General features: G+C 61.2%; 1 protein-coding gene across 7 annotated transcripts in view; it reads right to left on the reverse strand.

Moving 5' to 3' along the window:
- Positions 1-96: 96 nt before the first annotated feature.
- The window catches only part of DOT1L (DOT1 like histone lysine methyltransferase), a 66054-nt gene continuing 46898 nt past the window's right edge, over positions 97-19252 (reverse strand). For 4 of the 7 annotated variants that reach the window (XM_055343119.1, XM_055343122.1, XM_055343123.1 and 1 more), the window contains 16 exons: positions 18382-18492; positions 18021-18255; positions 17425-17538; positions 16639-16730; positions 16221-16322; positions 15689-15826; positions 14931-15056; positions 13228-13712; positions 12903-13038; positions 12376-12522; positions 11188-11302; positions 10096-10676; positions 9613-9815; positions 7080-7144; positions 5779-6708; positions 2906-5014 (listed from right to left, as the gene is read on the reverse strand). In XM_055343119.1, the coding sequence (XP_055199094.1) occupies positions 4476-5014; positions 5779-6708; positions 7080-7144; positions 9613-9815; positions 10096-10676; positions 11188-11302; positions 12376-12522; positions 12903-13038; positions 13228-13712; positions 14931-15056; positions 15689-15826; positions 16221-16322; positions 16639-16730; positions 17425-17538; positions 18021-18255; positions 18382-18492 (4119 nt within the window). In that variant the 3' untranslated portion in view covers positions 2906-4475. The other 3 variants (XM_055343118.1, XM_055343124.1, XM_055343120.1) reach the window with 3 other exon arrangements.

Consider the following 19252-nt stretch of genomic DNA (forward strand, 5'->3'; position numbering starts at 1 on the left):
TGCTGGGAGTCGCTGCCTACCCACTTGGGGCCCCCGGCCCTCATTCCTCTCACTTGCTGCGTCATAACCAGAAAGAAACGCTGCCACCAGACCAGGTTCAAGTGAAAACAAATATTTTATTACAGCGCCTAGAGGTGGAAATGCAGAGTGCATTGGATTCTCTTAGGAAAAGAGGGTCAAGCCAGCAGCCCAGGGAGGGACAGGCCGCGCCAGCACCCCCAACTGAAACACAATCTACCAGAAACACAAAGCAAAGCCCCGACTGAGTTACAAATCAAGGTTGAGAAGCGTGGGAAACAAACCAGTGTGGCTGGACCATGGGAATGGGGGGGGGGGTTTAGGAGGGGCACATGAGCCTTAGAAGAATCACAGTCCGTAGCTGCAAGAGACGGCGAGCTGCCGGGAGGGCCGTTTTCACTGTTAGGTTTTCCTGAGCAGAGCCACCCTGCGGCCTAGCTGACTTCCCTGAAGTTGCCTGCTGTCAGGGCGGCACCGGGCTCCGTGCACCAGCACACTGCCTCCCCTCCCGCAGGAGGCCGAGGGGCTGGCCTCGGTGCCAGGGACAGCTCAGCCACCATGGGGTGATCCCAAACACGCAGTCGCCTGTATGTGAGCGCTCGTGTGTGCATGTGAGCGTCTGTCGGGAGACCCTGTATGGCACGTCAGCAGGAAGTCCCACGTGAGTGACCGTGCGGGCACTCCCTGAAGTGATGCAGTGTGGTGGACACCAGGAACTCGTGCTGTGACCTCTCCTCTGTCCACCCTGTAGCTTTCTGGGGAGCCCTGTATGCCTGACCCAGGTGGGTGTGTGTGTGTGTGGGGGGGAGGGACCCTCTCAGAGATGCCAAGTAAGCACTACTCTGTCCTGGGGCCAGGGTTCGGGGTTCACAGGTGAGGCTCAGCACCTTCACACGCCAGGAGCACCAACCCAGAGGGAGGGAGCCAGGGCAGCCAGTTACAGAAGGACGGGCCAATTTCAAGAACCCATCACAAGCACCATCTTCTGCCTCAACTATTGCTCTGGGCCGGGAACGTGACCCCCAGGGCAAGCAGGAAAGCAGGGCTCGGGCAGGCCCCTGCTCAGAAAGCAGGGGTCCAGATGACTTCCAGAATGCAGTCAACGGCCAGACCCGCCCCGCATGCAGTGGTCTGCCTTTAGGAGGCGGCTGCAGGCAGAAGAGTGTTTTGTGGTGGCCCTCTGTGGCCTGCGCGACCCAAGCCTGCTGCCTGCCCACCAGAAGGGCCAGCCCCGGACTTGCCCCTGGGGGTCAGGAGGAAGCAGGCCTGGACCGGACCTCAAGGCCTCAACTTGGGCATCGGGCTAAGCCCACCTCTGGAAAGAGGCAAGTTCCCTGCGTTCCTTGGTGGGTGCAAGCACCTGAGGATAGGGCTCTGACCTCACCTCTACTCAGCCCTTCCTAGAGCACCCATCTCGGGACCCAGGTCCCCCTGCCAGGACCGTGGCTGATGCTGGCCCTTGCAGGGGACTAGGGGCTTCAGGACGCACCCTTTCGAAGACCGCGTACATACACAACACTGGTCAGCGTGGGGACACAGGACTGGTCACAGACTGCTACACCAGTGGGCTGGAGAGCCCTGCTGGCAACCTCTGGAAGCATCCAGAACAGCTCTCCTGGCTTCACCCTGGTCTCCTGCCCCCAGTGCATTCACTCCCAAGCACCATCAGAGCTGCTCCAGGGTGGGGGCGGCAGGGACGGGGAGCAGCAGCATGGACTGGCCAGAGGGACTTGGGCGGGGCGCGGGGCCTGTCCTCTCTGCCCCCACGAACTGCGGTGGCGCAGTCTGGGGCCGAGGGCTGGCCCTGGGCCCATGCCACTGTGTGCACTTGAATAAATAGAAAGGTTTTCCCCTCACTTTTCTTTCTTCTTTAGTTTACTGTGCATTATACAATCTAAAAATAAATGAAGTCAAGTCTATGAAATTTATAAATTTTCATCACATCTCTATAAAATACTGTCACTCATCAGCGTGACTCTCTTCTGTACAGACACACCAGGCACCCACAACTAACCTGCACCACGTCACCGGCCCACGTGCCGTGAGCTTGCTACGCGCTTTGGTGGGCTGCGGCGGGAGCCCGAGACGAGCAGAGACGGACAAAAAGTAAATGCACTTGTCGCACCAGCCAGCCCCGCCGCCATCGGGAGTCGGGTACCAGACCTTCCTCAAGCACCACTCAGAACGCGTCCGCGCAGGACTGGGGAGGGTCTGACCGTCCCGCGCCCGCCAGCCGTTCCTATGCCAAAGGCGCTGATCCCAGGACTGAGGGGCCAACAGTCTGATGGGAGCCGTTCACAGTGATGGGGCGGGGGCGGGTGCCCCCCTGGGGAGCGGGCCTCTTCTGAGGAATGTCACAACAGAGCGAGCCACCCTCCGCCTGGAGACAGCCATGCCTTTGGTATAGGAAGAGTGGCGGGAATAAATAGGGCAGGCGCCTCACGGCCTGCTTTTGGCGTTGGTCAACCTCCAGTCAGCACCAAGGGGACGAGGCGGCGGCGAGGCCTGCGTCGAGATAGCACCGGACCGGCAGTCAGCGCGTCCGCGGGCGGGCCAGTCCTTCGGGTGGACGTCTTTTATATAGATCCTCTCATATATAGTATTTACACTTCTCAATAGGTTGCTTTTACGACTTCGGTGGAGTAAAATAAGTCAGAATTGTTTATACTTTTTAAAAAACGATAAATACTTTATCTAAAACTATGGACAGTACGAGCTGGAGCCAGGCCCCAGCGCCTCCTGCAGGTCTGTGCAGCGCGGATTCACAGTAGAGCCTCGTCCCCGTCCTCGCCGTCCTCGCCGTCCCGGGGCCGGCCGCCGGCCCTGCCGGCCCAGCCCGTCCTTGCATAGGTCTCACGGTTGAGGTAGAAATCCTAGTTACCTGCAGAGACCAGTGCGGGAGGAAAGGCAGCAGAGCATTAGCGTCTTGCTCTCCGGGGGAAGCCCAAACATTCCCCCAGGCCAGGGAACCAAAGCCTCCTACGGACAGATGGACGGCGGACAGACAGAACATGGTCGCTGCAGACCGCACCTTTCCTGCCAGGGGCCCCCGGTGCCACGGCCCTGGTCCACTGAGAGGCAGCAGGTCCCCGTCCTCCCGTCCTCCCCAGGACCTGGCACCGAGGCCCTACCCTGGCCCCCACGTGCCAGGCCTTGCTCGTGGTCCAGCCCAGGGAGAGCGCCCGTGGCGGCCGCGGGGCCGGGGGACAGAAGGCAGTGGTCCCCTGCGGGCCAGGACCCGGAGCCTGCCGCCCAGGTGCTTGCCCACGCACACCTCTGACCTCTTCAGCTGGCTCCGGCCGCACAACGCCTTCTCTGATGGCGTGAGGCCACCGCACACGAAAGCTGCCCTACCTCCTGGGCTTTTCCAACAGGATGTGGCCCAGCCCATCCCCGGACCTCAGGTAAGGCCATCTGCTGCCCAGCACCCTGACTGAGAGGCCATCGGACCCCAGCGGCCCCACACCTGTTTCCACTTAACCACGCGGCAGATGGTCACGGACGGCCCGCCCCAGCGCCGTTAGCACCTGGCCTCCCTGCTCGAGTCCCGGGCCCAGCGGGCCCCTCGCCCCCGGGCCACCAAGCAGCACCAGCAGAGGCCGGCTGGCTGTCCCAGGGCCCAGCCCCTAACGCGGACACGCCGCCAGCAGAGGAGCGGACGGAAACCCCTCCTGAAGGCCTCGCGGCAACGTTCCTCACCCGCTTCCAAAGGCGGGCCCTTCCTACACTGCTTTGCACCGACTCCACGGTGACCGCCCGAGGCATGGGCCCCGTTCCTTGGAGCAGCGGGAGCTGTGCCGTGGCCACCATGACAAAGCACTGCCCACAGTCCAGGCCTTTGGCTCAGGAGCCTGAGGCACGAGCACCGAGTCTGGACGGCCCTCTACGCCTTGCCTTCTCTTAAAGCCCTCCAGGAAGCGTTCAGAGACACGGGCCGCGGGAGGCCGAGGAGCAGGCAGGCGGCAAGGCCGAGCTCTGGGCTCCCCTGGTGGCCCCCGTCCTTGGCCGCTGCACACGTGAAGCCCGAGGGTGCTGATGGGAGAGGCTCGGCCCAGAGGGGATGGGCCAGGCTGCCAGCCCTCTCCCCGTCGTCCTGCCACCTCCACTGGGCAGGGGCCCACAGGGGGCCCATAAAGGGCTGGGCCGGGTAGCGAGAGCTGGCCACTCCCTGGAGCTCCACGGTGGCTGCTCTGCTGCCCCAGAGACCGGAACACACTGCCAGCCCTGCCTGGCCACCCGGTTTCCCTCGCCTCCCTGTGCTGTCTTCCCTTGCACCTCTCAGAACCGTCTCCACCCGAGGCAGAACAGCCTGGGTCCCCTGGGGCCCTCCTCAGAGCCCTGCGGGCCCGTCCACTGTCTGCGGAAGGAAGGACAGATAGTTCAGGGTCTCGTACGGGCCCCCTGGTTGGGCTCTAGCCTTACCTTACAGAATACGAACTGCTAGCTAAGCAAGGTCTTTATCTCGGCTTAACCCCCGCAAGGCGCGCGGCATACGGAGGCGGCATGCCAAGGGAAACCCACACGGCAGACGGCCCCGTGGAGCTGGCCTGCGGGATCACGGGCGCGGCCTGGGCCAGGGCCAGCCCGGGCAGGGGCTGGTGGTGCACCGTGAAGGAGGGGCGGGGGGCCTTGTGCGGGAGGGAGGCGAGCTTGATGGACAGAGAGGCGTTAGCAGGCTGCAGAGAGGCGGCAGAGGAGGCGGGTAAGAAAGCCTGGTTAGCTGGGAGGGACGCAAGGTTCTGCAGAAGCACGGGCTCAGAGTTAGCCGGGAGCAGCGCGGGGGCAGGAGGCAAGGCGGCGTTAGGGGGAGGGGGTGCGGGGAGGGCGGGCTGCCCCGGAGGGGGCGGGGGTGGGGCCTGAAAGGAAGACGCAGGGGCGCTGGCCACCGCCTGCAGCGGGGTTAAGCTCAGCGTGGCGCTGCGACACGCAGCCCCGCTGCCGAAACTGGCTCCAAACGGATGAGCGGAGGCGGAAGGCACCGCGTGGTTAAAGACACCTGCAAACAGGAGAGAAAAACTCAGCTTCAACAGGTGGGCACTCTCCAGTCAAGCGCAGAGAGACACAACAACAGGGAAGCAGACAGTGGCCGCAGCTCCGCGTGCGTCGCAAGGGCAGGGGCAAAGCAGCAAGCAGCGGGGGCACGGGCGGCCAGGTGCAACTTACCTGCAGGGCAGCGCCGGGCCGCACCCCCTGTGGGCACGCCCACCCGGGCTCCCAGCCGCGGGACAGGGCCTTGGCCGCCTGTGCCCAGCAAGGAGCCAGCTGCGGAGGTCTGGGACCCCAAGGCGGCCTGGCCCGGCCCGGCCACGTGGCTCCTCTCCACCCCTACACGGTGCCACCATGCAGCAGGCGCTGTGGCCGCTCACTCTTGCCCAGCGCCAGCCCCCAAGGCTGCCCAGAACCCGTGGGCTGTGTCAGGTCGGACAGATGACCTCCACGGGGAGGAAACAAAGCCCTAGTCGTGGCGCCAGCTCTCCTGAAGGTACAAGGGACGCCGTCACAACCAGAGGGCCTGACGCAGGCCGACTCACGCGTGAGTGCTCTGCCCACACCACAGGCACATCTGCATCTCACGAAAAGGAACGAGGTGGCAGGTGCAAAGTGGACCCAAGGGGACAGGTGGGCACAGCCTCTCGCCCCTTAGGGGGCCCTGCAAGGGAACCTGGAAAGCAGTTGTCATTAGCCCAGTGGTCCAGGAGGGCGACGGTGTGCGGCCCACAGGACCTGAGAGTCAAATGGGAGAGACGTGTGTCTGCCTACCTCCAACTGCGCCGCCTGCCACCCCCGAGGAAAAGCTGCCCATGGCGTGCGAGTTGGTCAGTCTGGTTGCAGCGGACGAGACGTGCACCAGGCCAGCAGCAGCCGGCACGGAGCTGAACAAGGACTGCAGCACAGACGAGCCCAGGTTGGCCTGCAGGGACATGGGACCCAGGGCGAACTGCGGCCCGGGGGCAAAGGTGCCCAGGAAGGGGCGGTGAGTCTGGGCAGACGGGGCCGCGCTGACTGCCGAGGATGCCACCGTGGCGAGGCCGGGGCCGCTGAGGAGGCCCGCGGGAGGCACGGTGGCAGCAGAAATGAAGAGGTTGTGGCCATTCTTCAGGTCGGGCTCGCGGTCCCGGCCCTTGGTGGGCTTGCTGTGCGTCAGCGAGGCCTTGTCCGGGGGCCCGCACACTGGCAGGCCCAGCTCGCCCGCCTCCCTGCCCTTCGGGCCGCCCAGTCCGTCCAGCTGCCTCTTGTTCACAAAGGCGCCGGGCTCTGTGGCACCGCCCTCCTTGCCCCGCGGGGCAGGAAAGCTCAGGGGTGCGCCCAGGCTGGCCGCCTCGGGGACCTTGTGGGAGAGAGAAGCACCATCGCTGAAGCTGTGTAAACTGAGGTCGGCGGCCAGGCCCCCACCGAAGGCGAAGCCGTTGGGAGGGTTGCTGCTTGGGCTCAGCCCACCGGCCCCCGACAGAGCGCCGGGAAAGCTTTTCCTGGGGTGGGCAGCCAGCTTGGTGTCGGCCGAGCCGGGATCATCGAGGGGAGGCCGGAAAGTGAACAGGGAGTTCTGGCTCAGGGAGGAGCCGGCCTGCAGCGGGCTGTCGGCGCACTTGGCCAGGCCGAGGTCGGAGATGGGTGAGAAGGTGGACTTCCACTTGCTGCTGTTGGTGGGCTCGCTGGCAGGGGTCGGCTTCCTCCCGGCCAGGCCACCACCTGCCGAGGAGAGGCAGAGCCTGTGAGGTCCAGGGTCTGAGAGCCACTCCCTCCCACCAGAGGAGCCATGGAGCCCAAGTGCCTCTGTTGGGTGGTCAGGTGGTTGAGCAGGACGAGGGTGGGAAGGGACGGGGAGCTGCAGACGGGAGCATCTGTGCAGGGACAGCATGCAAGCACAGAGTGTCAGACTCTGGCCTGGTTCAACCAGGAGGGGATGGGACTGCCTTCCAGGGACTACGGTCCATTGGAGCGGCATTTAGCATCATGCAGAGACAATTCTGGAAGCCCAGCCCAGAGTAGTTGAGGGTCAAGGCCACACCCTGGGTCACTTTGAGCCTGGGAGTCACAGGCCAGTGAGCACAGCTACTCACCGCTTTCCAAGGTTTTTGGAGGGGATTTGCTTTCTAAGGAAATTGTTGCAATTTTTCTCTCGATTCTATCAAGAAAAAAATAGATAACAGATGTTTGAAATCCATTTGCACGCTGACTGCCCAGGGAGGGACAGAAGCAGGCTGACGCACAGCCTGCCTGGCCGCAGACTGCTCTACAGGGGACTGTGACCACCAGGCAGAGCAGGATACTGCCCACAGGGGACAGTGCTGAGAGCTCGGGAACGGGGGTGTCACTTCCCTTCACAAGTCCCAGGTGGGGCTGCCTGTTTTAACTTGCCTCCCAAGCTCTTTGTCAAACCTCAAAGGCTTGCTATAGCCACAGGCACTACATCGTCTACGGCGTGTCACCCACGTGACACGTAGCACACAGCACCCTAGAGCAAGTGGGTACTTGCAGTGGTGCCAGGCCATAAAACTGTGTATACTCTACGTGTCAGTACTGTCCACGCACATCCCGAAGAACACCATGACCTCTGGAAACACGAGAAAGCGGCGGGAAAAAATCTGGAAACTCCAAAGTCGGACATTCCCAGCACAAAAGAAAAGCACTGAAGTGCAAAATTTTTAAAAACATAATTTCTGTAGGTGGAAGTGGAACAGAACAGAGTCACCTAAACAAGACACCAAAGCACAAGCAATGAAAGAAGACAGAAATGGAACTGGATCAAAATTTAACACTTTTGTTCCTCAAAGGACACCTGAAAGAACGTGAAAAGAAAATCCAGAGAAAGGAAGAAAAGATTCACGGATCAGGTATCATATAAAGGATCATGTGTCAGGGCGCCCAGGGGCTCGGTGGTTGAGCGTCTGCCTTCGGGCCAGGATGTGACCCCGGGGTCCCGAAATCGAGTCCCGCATCAGGCGTCCCGCACCGGGCTCCCCGCAGGGAGCCTGCCTCTTCCTCTGCCTGTGTCTCTCATGAATAAAAAAATAAAATCTTAAAAAAAAAAAAGGATCACGTTTCTAGAACATATAAAAAACTCTTATAAAACAACAAAAAAGGACCCGAACAGACATCTCTCTGCAGACATACAAACAGCCATGAGCACACAGGAAGACGGGCAACACCACTGGTCAGAAGAGCTCCCCTCACACCTGCAAGAATGTCTACTAGGTTAAACTCTTGTGTAAATTAAAAACATTTTCTTTTAAGGTTTTATTTGTTTATTTAACAGAGTGCACAAACAGCAGAGAGGGAGAAGCAGGCACCCCGCTGAGCAGGGAGCCCCACACAGGATTTGATCCCAAGACCCCAGGATCATGACCTGAGCTGAAGGCAGATGCTTCACTGACTGAGCCCCCCAGGCACTCCTACTTTTTTTTTTTTCTAAGGTTTATTCATTTGAGAAAGAGAAAGAGTGCATGCATGTACACAGGCACATGAGCAAGGGAGAGGGGAGAGGCACAGGGAGGAGAGGGAGTCTCCAGCAGACTCCATGCTGAGAGCGGAGCCCAATGCAGGACTCCATCTCACAACCCTGAGGTCATAAGCCAAAATCAAGAGTCGAACATTCAACAGACTGAGCCACCCAGGGCCCCCAACTGTAAACATTTTCGAACAAAAACAGGTGTATGAAAGTTCACAGCAGCGTTATCCCCAGGAGCTAAACATTGGACACTCCTCAAATATCCACTGGCGTGTAATGAATGAACACAATTATATGTGGTTTGTCTACACCCGGGATACGACCCAGCCCCGGGGAGGAAGAGGACCCGACACCTGCCCCCACACGGACGGACCCCAAGGACTCTGGGGTCAGGGAGGGGACCCAGACCCAAAAGGACACCTCCTGCAGGACTCCCCTCCCAGGAGGTCCCCAGAGGAGGTGGTGGGAGCCGGGGGTGGGGTAGGGTGCGGGGGGTCAGAGTTAAGGTGCACGAGCTTCTTTGTGACATGGTAAGAATGTTCTAAAAATGATACCGGTGACATCTGCACAATTCTGCGAATATACCAAAAACCACTGGACTGCACTCCCCACACAGGCAATGTGCTACGTGAACCAGATCTAATCAAGCTGTTACATATCAGAAATCATTCACGATCCAACACTCCAGACGTGCAACATCGACGTGAACTGGGGAACTCTTTCTCGAGCCCTTTCCTGCTGCAGCCGCCCGCGCTCCCTTCATCTGTTCTAACCAAGTGACACTGGGGTCAGGAACGAGAAGGGACACGGTAGCCCCATGCCCCGGGGGCTCTGGGCCCAGGGGGCGGGCTCTGGCCTGGATGCTAAGTCTCAGGCGGGAAGACGGCTGGGGCCCTTCACGAGCAGCTTCTTACAAGTAAAGGTGAAGAGTCTCGGGCCACTGTCCACGTGGGGACGGCTGCTCTGTGGAGCTGTGGGCGCAGCTGAGGGCCCATGGCAGGGAAGCCACCGAGGTCAGGACCCCTACGCCCCCCAACTGACAGTAGTGCGATGCTGACTGGCCTCTGCCCAGGCGCTGCCCTGGGAGGTCCCGCCTCATCATGAGGGCCTCTCCCCCCCGCGAAGCCCCGCCTGGCTCCACTCACCTGGCACTGCCTGGCTCGTCCTCAGAGCCCTGCTCCTCATCTGAGGTCAGTGGGGAGTAGTGGGCCCCATTGGTCTGGCTCAGGGGCTTCTCCTTCTTGAGAACGGGCGGCTGGTCGTTGTCCTGGTAAGGGACAGGGGAGCTCTTCAGGCTCTCGGGGGACGAGATGGCCGTGATTTCCAAAGGCTGGTTAATGTTGCTGACCTGAGGGACCAGCACAGACACAGCACAACCCTGTCAACAGGCTCCCCCGAGCACCGGCACCCAAGGGCTCTGCTCGGGTCCCCCCTGCTCAGACCACTGGGAATGGCTAAGCCTGCCCTCTGCCCTCAGAGTAAGGTGGTCTGTGGTTGGCCTCCTGGCTGTGCTCCCGGGGCCTGTCTCCTTGGCCAGGCTGGGAACACGAGACACCATGGGCAGGCACCTGCCTGGGCCAGGTGGGCCGCCATGCCCTCCCCACTGCGTCCCTGCCCCCGAGCCTTACCATAGAGTTGAGGTTCAGCGGGGACCCTGAAGACTGCGTGAAGAGGCCGGCAACAGATGGCAAGGCCCGACGCTTAGGCGATACGCCTGAGCTCAGGCTCGGGGTCCCCGCCGAGGCCCGCTTTCTCCTGCCCCGCTTGCGGCTGTCCGACCCATGGCCCTGGCTGCTGTCCCCGCGGGCACCCGTGGGCAGAGGGCTGGGTTTGCTGGGAGGCGACTGTTTGGCACTGCTGCCACCAGCTGAGATGGTAAAGACAATCCTCCTCTTGGCTTCGCCCTCAGGGTCTGAGAAGCCCGCCTCGGACGGAAGGTCCCCTTTGTTGGCATCGGGGAGCGGGCCCTGGGCGACACTGCTGAGCCGCGGACTGGCACAGAGCGGATGGGCGGGTGAGGCTCCGCCGGAGCCACGGGACTGTGGCAGCAGGGGCGGGTGCTGCGGGGTGGAGCTGCAGGACCCCATGCTGGCGAACAGGCTTCCTGAGCCAGAGACCTCGTCGAAGGCGCTGGGCTCTGCTCCAGGAGCCAGGGGCGCTGGGCTGCCTGCCAGGGCCCCACTGACGGCCACCGAGCCCGTGTAGAAGCCTGCCGGGAGGGACAGGGTTTCTCAGGGGAGTCTGGGCCAGGGTGGCCGAGGCGCCGTGAGCCACCCAGCCCTGTGTAGCCTGTGGGGGCCTCTGCCAGCAGCAGTCAGAGGTCTCAGCTAGAGACCCGGCAGCCCAGACGCCACAGCAGCTGGACAAGGATATCACCAAGCGGGTAGGGCAGACCGCCCGGGCTGAAATGCTGCCAAAGGAAGCGCGTGCTTGTCAGGACGCTCCAGGCCAAAGCCTCATGAGATGTACTGAGGCCCAGACGAGAGCCCCCAACCTCCAGGGCTCGCTCTTTGTGCTGCTGCCCACAGCCCTGACACAGTGCAGACTCCATGGCCGGGAGAACGGGGCCGGCTCAGAGCCTGGTCTGGCCCACCTAGGGTGCTCACACCCCTTGCCTGTCCTGGCTCCTCCCTCTTCCAGCAGCAGCAACAGAGGCTGGGGAGGGCCGGGCCTCGGGGAAGGGCCAAGGGCAGGGACCCAGGAGCCAGAGGAGCACTGACCTGCGGGAGTTGAGGCAAGGCTTTTGCTTCCAGCGCTGTGGGTGTTTGTGCCCATCTGCTTTTCAAGTGTGGACGAGGACTCTCGGGTCTGCGGCACAGGGCTGGGGGTGCTTCTCTGCGGAGAAAAAGTACACACTGTCAGCAGAGCCAGGGCTGGGGGGTGAAAGTCAGGGAGGAAGACCCAGACATAGCCACAGGATGTGCAAAGGGCCTGAGGCAGGGAGAAAAGCAGGTATGTAAGAGCTGATGTACAGAAGGGGAAATGACCTGCTCAACGTCTGAGCACTGTGGGTAGCCACCAGAAGGTTCTGACAAGGTGAGGGGCAGATATCTGACTCGGGTTCCAAAGGACTGTTCTGGCTAACAGCAAACATCAGGCTGGGGACGAAGGGAGCAGGGATGTTAATGCCGGGCTGCAGCTAGGATCCAAACTCCTACGTGGGACGGGATGAAGATACACCCCCACACAAAGCCTGTGTACGCACATTCACAGCAGCGTGATTCGTAACGGCCAAAGGCGGAAACAAATGTCCACCCTCAGATGAATAGATGCACACAATGTGGACAAGAAGGTCACTGGGCTGCCAACAGGAGCGAGGTGCCCACACGCCACCTTGGGGACTAACCCCAAGCCTACAACACTTAGGGAGGGAACCAGACACAGGAGGCCCCACGGGGTGGGAGTCCACGTGTGTGAATGAATCTGTGAACAGGTAGCGGCCTCGGGACTATGAACAGACTAAATGCCACTAAGACGTACACCTTAATGGGTGGGTGGAATGTGAATTAGAGCTCGGTCACAATAGAGGAAGGACCACATCACACAAGATCCTGCTGCTCACGGGTGCACGCACGTGAGGCAGGACGAAGGGAGGCAGCCTTCAAGCTTCTACCCAACCTGCGGTTTTATTCCCTCTCCACCTGCACACACCACCTTCCACAGAAACAGATCCGAGATAAAAATGGGAACATATTGTAATGAACTCTGGATCCTGGGCTCTGTCTGGGAGCGTTGCAGTACACTCCAAACGTACGGCACGCAACCTAACAAGCAGGCCTCACAAGGAAAAAACATGACAAGACCCCTCTGCGTACACATGGCGCTCTGGAACGCACACTCCTGGAGCCCGAGGCCCCGGGCCAGTCCGACCAGGTGGCCAGCACCTTCCCTGCCCAGCGTCCACTCACCACTTTCTCGGCGCGGCTGGGCAGCACCACACTGGCCAGAGGGATGCTGACGGGCAGCTTACTGGGCTGCACGGTGCTGAGCGGGATGCTAACGGGCAGGCTGGTGATGGCCTCTCCGCTGCTGGCATAGGCACGCTCCTTCAAGCCCTGCAGACACACCACCAGACCGGCCTTGCCCCTGCTGACCAGTAATGCCCGGCAACCAGCAGCCCCCAGAGGGCAGGGAGGAGAGTCCTCATCCCCTGATACCCACGCACCACCCAATGGCTCCTCCTCCTGAACTCCAGGGCCCTCACACCAGTTACTTTCCCACAGTCTCTCTCCTTCCTGTCCTTTCGAGTGATGGCCCCCCCCACAGGAGCTCTGCTGCAGCACCACTTCCCAGGCTTATCCTGACCCCCTACCTGGAGGTGCCTCTGCCCTGAGTCCTCCGCAAACTGGCCTGGCCCTCCCCTGGAAGGCTCCTGCTAATGCCCCTACTCAGGACACCTGCTGCGCAACCCCCACAGCCTGGGCCCTGCCCTCACCTTCTCGCTGCCCCTCTCCCCTGTCATCTGTAAGGCCACGGGGGACGAGGGTCGAGGGTCCTGAGGGCTCAGCTTGATGCCATTTGTGATGCCAGGGCTCTGGTATGGAAGGCCGTTCTCCTTGGTATGCTCGGCTCTGGAACAAGACACATCCATGGTTTGCTCTCTGGGGAATCACCACCACCATGGCTTTGCATCTAGAGTTGGTGGCCAGGCCTAGCAAATATCCCAAATCTCTTCCAAACAGCTGAGCTCTCACTCAAAAGACCCCAAGGTGGCCTGAAGGCACCAGAGCAGGGCTAGTGAGCTCTGAGTGCAGACTCACCGTGGATGCAGCTCACTGGCGGCTGGCTTGCCGCTGGTCGCGTGGTCCTGGCTCAGGTGACGCCGCAGCACCAGCTTGGCCGGGGAAAGCCGGGTGTAGTCGGGCAAGGCCAGGCCAGACATCTTCTCGAGCCTCGACCGGCTGCTGTGGCTGGGGGTGCAGGGTACGACTTCCTGGTCCAGCGGGGAGGCCAGGTACTGAGGCGTGTTCTGCTTGGATGAGGGCCGGCTCAGCGCGCTGCAGAGCTCGTAGTTGGCTGCGTGGCCGTTCATGGAGAGCTCTGGGCTTGCGCTGCTGAAGTGGGGCAGAGAGAACTTGGAGCAGTCCAGGTCGAGGTGCAGTCGGCTGGGGTCAGCCTCCAGCTCCCGGCCCAGGGCACTCTTCCCACGCAGGTGCGCTGACAGGGCCTCGTCTGGAGGCACACAGGACTTGAGCTGCAGGAGCTCCTGCTGCCGCTGGCTCTTCTCCAGCTCCACGATGCTGATCTGCAGGGCGAGGCGGGGGTCAGGGCTGCTGCTCGGCTTGGGGGCCGGCTCACACCTACCCAGGGCCTGATGACAAGCCGGCCCAGCCACACACCCAGGGGAAGAGCCACGCGCCCAGCCCGGGTCAGGAAGCTCTGGGGTGAACGCACGCAGAGACCCTGTCTATGCCTAAGCAGGCTACAGACAACCCGTCCATGAGAAACCCCAGCACTGCGCTTCCTTCCTGGCACTCGGGACACCAAGCATTTTCTCTTTGATTTCTCAGCTTTCTTTGTGATTTCCCCCATCACCAACATGCCTCCTGCCTTCATTCCACAGGGGCTCAGCACCCAAGAGGCTTCTCTTATGGACGCGTCTCCTGCAGGCGTGTCCGCAGAAACAAGGCCTGGCTCTCTGCTCACGAGGCTGGCAAGCCTCTCTTTCATGACCCGCAGGCAAGAACACCTGGGCCACAACCCTTCAGAAAGCAGCTCAGCCCCATACCCCGGGATCTTAAACCACTTGCAGGCCCACTCTGCGGAGTAGGTCTTTAAGACACACATACTTAAAATGAGTCTTCAGTGCAGAACGATTCATTGTGACATCGTTTTGTAACAACAGAACATTTTACAGACCCTGAGGGCCCAGTGACTAGGAAGGCTTCACGTAAGTGGTGAAGCCAGGCTGGGGAGATGCCAACCTGACAGGAGGCCACAGCCTTGCAAATGGAGCATCCCAGGACCAATGATGCCCGTGCCACACACCCTGCTGTGGTCCTGCTGCCCCCGAAGGCTACCCAGCCAGTCAGCCAGCTCTGGGAAACCTCAAGACAAGACAGACCTGTTCGTTTCCCCTGCCCTCCCGGCCTGTTTCCCTGCAGACCTTGGCGAACACGTTACCCTTCCCGCAAAAAGCCCAAGCCGTTAAACCTTGGTGCTCAAGCACGGATCCCCTCAGGTGCGGCTTCAGAAATGACACAGCAGGGAGCACTGAGGCAATCCTAGGTTTTGAACGGGGCCCCAGACACTCTGGGCGCAAGGGAGCCCCTCCAATGCTCAGCCCATCGCTCCCCTCGAGGCCAGACAGGGATGCCCAGGCTGCCGTCACTGCAAGGCCAAAACCAATACCCCGTCCTCGGGAGCAGAACAGCTCCTGTGGGTCAGCTGATGGCATCGGCCATGTTCCAGCCACTGCCATGGAAGCCCTGAGAGGAGCCCCTGCTATGGCCGCAGCGCCCACCTGCAGCTCCAGGCAGTGCCTCTGCTTCTCGGAGATCTGGCTTCTCAGGGCCTGCTTCTCCTTCAGCAGGTTCTCCAGGGACAGCGTGGACCAGTCCAGCTTTAGCTCCTCACACCGAGCCTTGAGCTGTGGGGACAGGAGGTCGTGGTGGTGAGCCCTATCCGGGCAGAGGGCAGACCTCTGACCCGGGAAAATGTGCTGCTGTGGGGAGGGTGCGGTGGGGATCCTGCAGCCCGGCAGAGGGCAGACACCAGGGGCCCTGGGGGGAGACACAGCAGGGGTGTGGGCCGGTGTCCCCGAGGGCCTATGTGCCTGAAAAAGGGAACCTACCAAGGGAAGGCCAGGCTGAGGAGGCAGCCCGAGGATGAGGCCGGGGGTCTGAGTGTTCTTAAACACTCAGGGGGAGCAATGTGAGGGGGCCCTCAGGATGGACGAGGGAGGGAGGCCTTGTTAGAAGGGACTTTCCTGCACACTCAGTGACATGTGCCTGGTCCCCAGAGGAAGAAGGGCCCAAGAGATCTGTACCCTGCCCGTGGGTACATTGAGGAGACCAGCACGGGGTGCAGGATACCCAGGTGCAGGCCACCCAGGAAGCCCCGTCGAGGGAAAACATCAGAGCCTCTGGAAGGGCTGTGGGCCCCACTGGTGCCAGTGTGCTCCAAGGGCCCAGGAAAAGGCCTTGGGGTCCTGGAAAACTGGCAAGCACCCTCTCATGCTCTCTGTCCAGGGCCTGGTGCCCGCCCTCTCCCGGCACCCACCAGCTGTAGGCTCTGGCTCCTCAGCTCCCTGTTGTCCTTCTGCAGCTGCTCCGTCTGTTCCCTCAGCTGCTGATTATGAGCCGAGATCTCCTTCTGTGCCTGAATCAGGTCGTTGTAGGTCAGCGCCTTCACTCCCAGCTGGGGACACACGACAGCAGAGGTGGGCTTTCACGCAGGAGCACGGTATGGCAGGTAAAGGGCAGGTGGAGGCTCAGTGGGCTCGAGCCACCAGGGACTGGGGCTAGGAGGGTGGCTGAGAAAAGTCACCAACAGGACGTACAGTGGCCCAGGAAAGGAACAAGGGGATGGCCCAGAGGCACAAACCCACGCCAGCAACCCTCCAACTACACTCTCACGTTCTAGATCCTTCTATCAGAAAACGTAAAAAGGCAAAGCACCAAACAAGAAAAAGTCCTTCCAGACCTCAGAGCCCTGGCCTGCGCCCTGCCCCTGCCCACCTGAATCCTGCGCCTGGGGCCGTCTGCTGGGCCAGCAAGCCCAGGGCGGCAGCTGTGGTCTCCGGCTCCCCTACCTCATCCAGTTTCTGCTGGAAGAGCCTCTTGATCTCCTCTTTCTGGGCCTGGCAGTGGCCAAACAGCTGCTGCGCAGCACCTAGCAACCGGGCGTTCTTCTCCTGCAAGGACAGAGCATGGTGACGACAAGGCCCTGTCCCCACCACGTCCCTTCTCACAGAGGGCCTGCAGGAGAGAGGCTCAGCAGGACATGCCCCAGTCCAGGAAGCCGATGACCCTCAGCGATTCTCACTGGTCAAGAGTGTTCCCACCCAGCGAGGAACGAGACTCCAAGGCCTTTCTGAATGCAACAGGGACTGCGCACAGGCCGGTGAGGAGACTGCCACCTCTCTCAGGGCCAGGGCCCCTCCTGGGAGGGCGGGGCCGTCCATGCCAGCGGGTGGGGCGTGGGAGCGGCCAGCACAGGGCAGAGCTCACCTTCTCCTGGTCCAGCAGCTGCTGCAGGCTGGCCTTGTACTGGGCGGTCTTGGTGTACGCCAAGAACTGCAAGTACTGAATCTTGAAGGATTCTAGAACGGGTCAAGCACACGTTAGCGCGGACATGATCCCACTATGACCAGCAGGAAGGAGGTGGGCAGCCCTTCAGAAACAAGTGTCGGAGGGGCTGCCACCACCTGAGGCTGCAAAGAGCGTCTGTGTCACTGCCTGCCGTCATGCCAGGGCCTTCCGTCCCCACCCTGGGCACCCTTCATGGCTCCCGCCACCACCACCCCAGGTCTTCTTCCAAGACCATGCGGGTTTCGGTTAGTAAATCTGCCGCTTTTCTTAGCAAACACGTGCTGCTGATGCTGACCCGAGAAAACCACCAGCTCCCAAAATGTGAAAAGGGGTTTCTTCTACCCAATTTTTAGAAACAAGCTGCAGTTTCATCTAGTCCAGCAGCATGGGCACATACACACTCCGCTCAGCCACATGGGACACCAAGCTCAACCCCCACATAGCCTTCCCAACCCAAAGCCGCAGACATGGGCTGGGTGGATCCCTGGGGGCGTTCCGGTGCTGGGGAGTATGGAACAGCATCCCGGACCCCAACCCAGTCACCACAACCATCCATGTCCCCAGACATGACCCCGTGTGCCCTGGGGCAGACATCTGCCCTCCAGCAAGCTCGTGGGCCCAGCTGACTGTGGCAGCACAGACCCTGGGCCCCCATGACCTAGCAGCACAGGGGCTTGCTGGGGAAGGTGTGTGGGTGCGGCTCACCTAGCAGCTTCTGCAGTGCGGGTGGGGTGGGTGCCAGCAGCAGCTGGTCAGGGGGGTGCCGCTGCACACTGGGAGGTAGCTGATAAAACGGGCTATGAGGTGACTTGTACGCATCTGCAGGGAGACAGAGCAGCCACGTGTCAACAGCAGGCCAGAGTGCCTGGACACTTCCATAGACCACTTCAGGGAACTGGCCAGCTCGTTAAGACATGAGACAACACACAATTCCTAGAGTCCAGAGATGTGACCAGACACTGCATCTTGGCACTTGGAAAAGTGGAGTCGAACACCCGCATGACCTCAGAAAGGCCCATGAAGCCGTGTCCCTTCAGTGCAGCCTTCCTCAGAACCCAAGGTAGCAGGATGATGGGAAGGCCCCCATCGCAGCTGGCTCTCAGGCAGACCAGCTGGGCATAGACAGGCACGAAGATGCCCCACTGTGCCCCCAGAGGGTCTGAAACGTGGGCACCCCACCACTCGGCACTGCTGTAGGGGACGGGACAGAGACCCCACTCGTCGTACCAAGGCAGGGAGGCAAGGGGAATGCCGGGACCAACAGACTGCATGCCCGAGGGGCCCAACAGAGGCTGGCTCACCCTGCGGCGAGGGCGCTGCCGTCTGAGACGCGGCCTGGGCATGCAGGAGGTCCAGTGCAGTTTGGCTCTTCTTGGGCTTACGCTCGGGGTTCGCAGTGCTCATCTTCTTGGGACGCCCACGCTTCCGGCCGGCCATCTTCCGCCCCTTCTTGTTCAGCTTCTTCTTCCGGGCTTTGGAGGGAGACGGCTTTTTGATGGTGGTTGCCCCAGCCTTTTCTTCCTCGGCACCAGAATCCTACCAGATGGAAGGTGGGGGATGTCAAGGGAGCCCCAGGCCCTGGTAAGTACTGTGTATGCCCAGACACGGGAGCCCTCCCTCTGTGGGGTGCCGGGGGCATGGGGCAACAGGGCGCGCACTCACCATAGGGGTGTCGGCAGGCACAGCAGCCTTGTTCTCGGGCACCTTGGTGGGAGTGGTCGTGTTGCTCTTGTTTTCTCGCTGCTGCCGGCGCCGAGCTGCCTCTTGTTCCTCCTGGAAAGCAAGTGTCAGCCGTGTCTGCAGAAGGGCCAGCTCCACAGGGGCCCCTCCTGCAGCTCCAGGCGCACAGCCAGTCCAAGCTCGGCTCGTTTCAGCACAGGTGAGGAAATGGAGGTGCAGAGGAGCCGGAGAACGTGTGCAGGCACGCACACCCCCGGTTCTGTCAGAAACCAGGCGGCCCTCCAACCATGGACGGTACAGGACCCTGGTGCTAGGGTGGGAGGAGCCACCTGGCCATTTCTTCCCTCCTGTTGGCAGCCAAGGAGGGCCCGTGCGGCAAAGAGCATTCTCCTCCGGGAGGAAACACCACGGTAAGGGGAAGCACGGTGCCAGCCAGCACGTTAAGACTCAAGTGCCCCTAAATACAGTAGGAAGGACACGGGAGCCTAGGCAGTCAGAGCTGGCCATCTCTGAGGGGGCCTCCCGTTTGGACACTTGTCACCGAAAAGCAAAGCTCCTGCCCAGACAGCCACTGAATCCGGATGCAAATGAACAGCGGCCATGAAGCCGCAGGAGGGAGTGCTAGAGCAGGAGCTGGAAGGGACACGGGAACCACAGCGGGAACCAACAGCCAGAGCCATGATTCAGGCCGGCTCGCCTCGGACAGCATCGCAGAACATTCCGGCCCCCTGGGTTTCAGGTCAGGACAGCGCGAAGGCTATTCGCTGTCCTGGACTTGGCACAGCTCACCGCGTCAGCCAAATCCCGTTTAGAGACTCATTCAACTCATTCCCCAAAAACATGATACTGAAGC

Source organism: Nyctereutes procyonoides, unplaced genomic scaffold (genome assembly GCF_905146905.1).
Source record: "Nyctereutes procyonoides isolate TBG_1078 unplaced genomic scaffold, NYPRO_anot_genome, whole genome shotgun sequence".
NCBI classification, from domain to species: domain Eukaryota; kingdom Metazoa; phylum Chordata; class Mammalia; order Carnivora; family Canidae; genus Nyctereutes; species Nyctereutes procyonoides.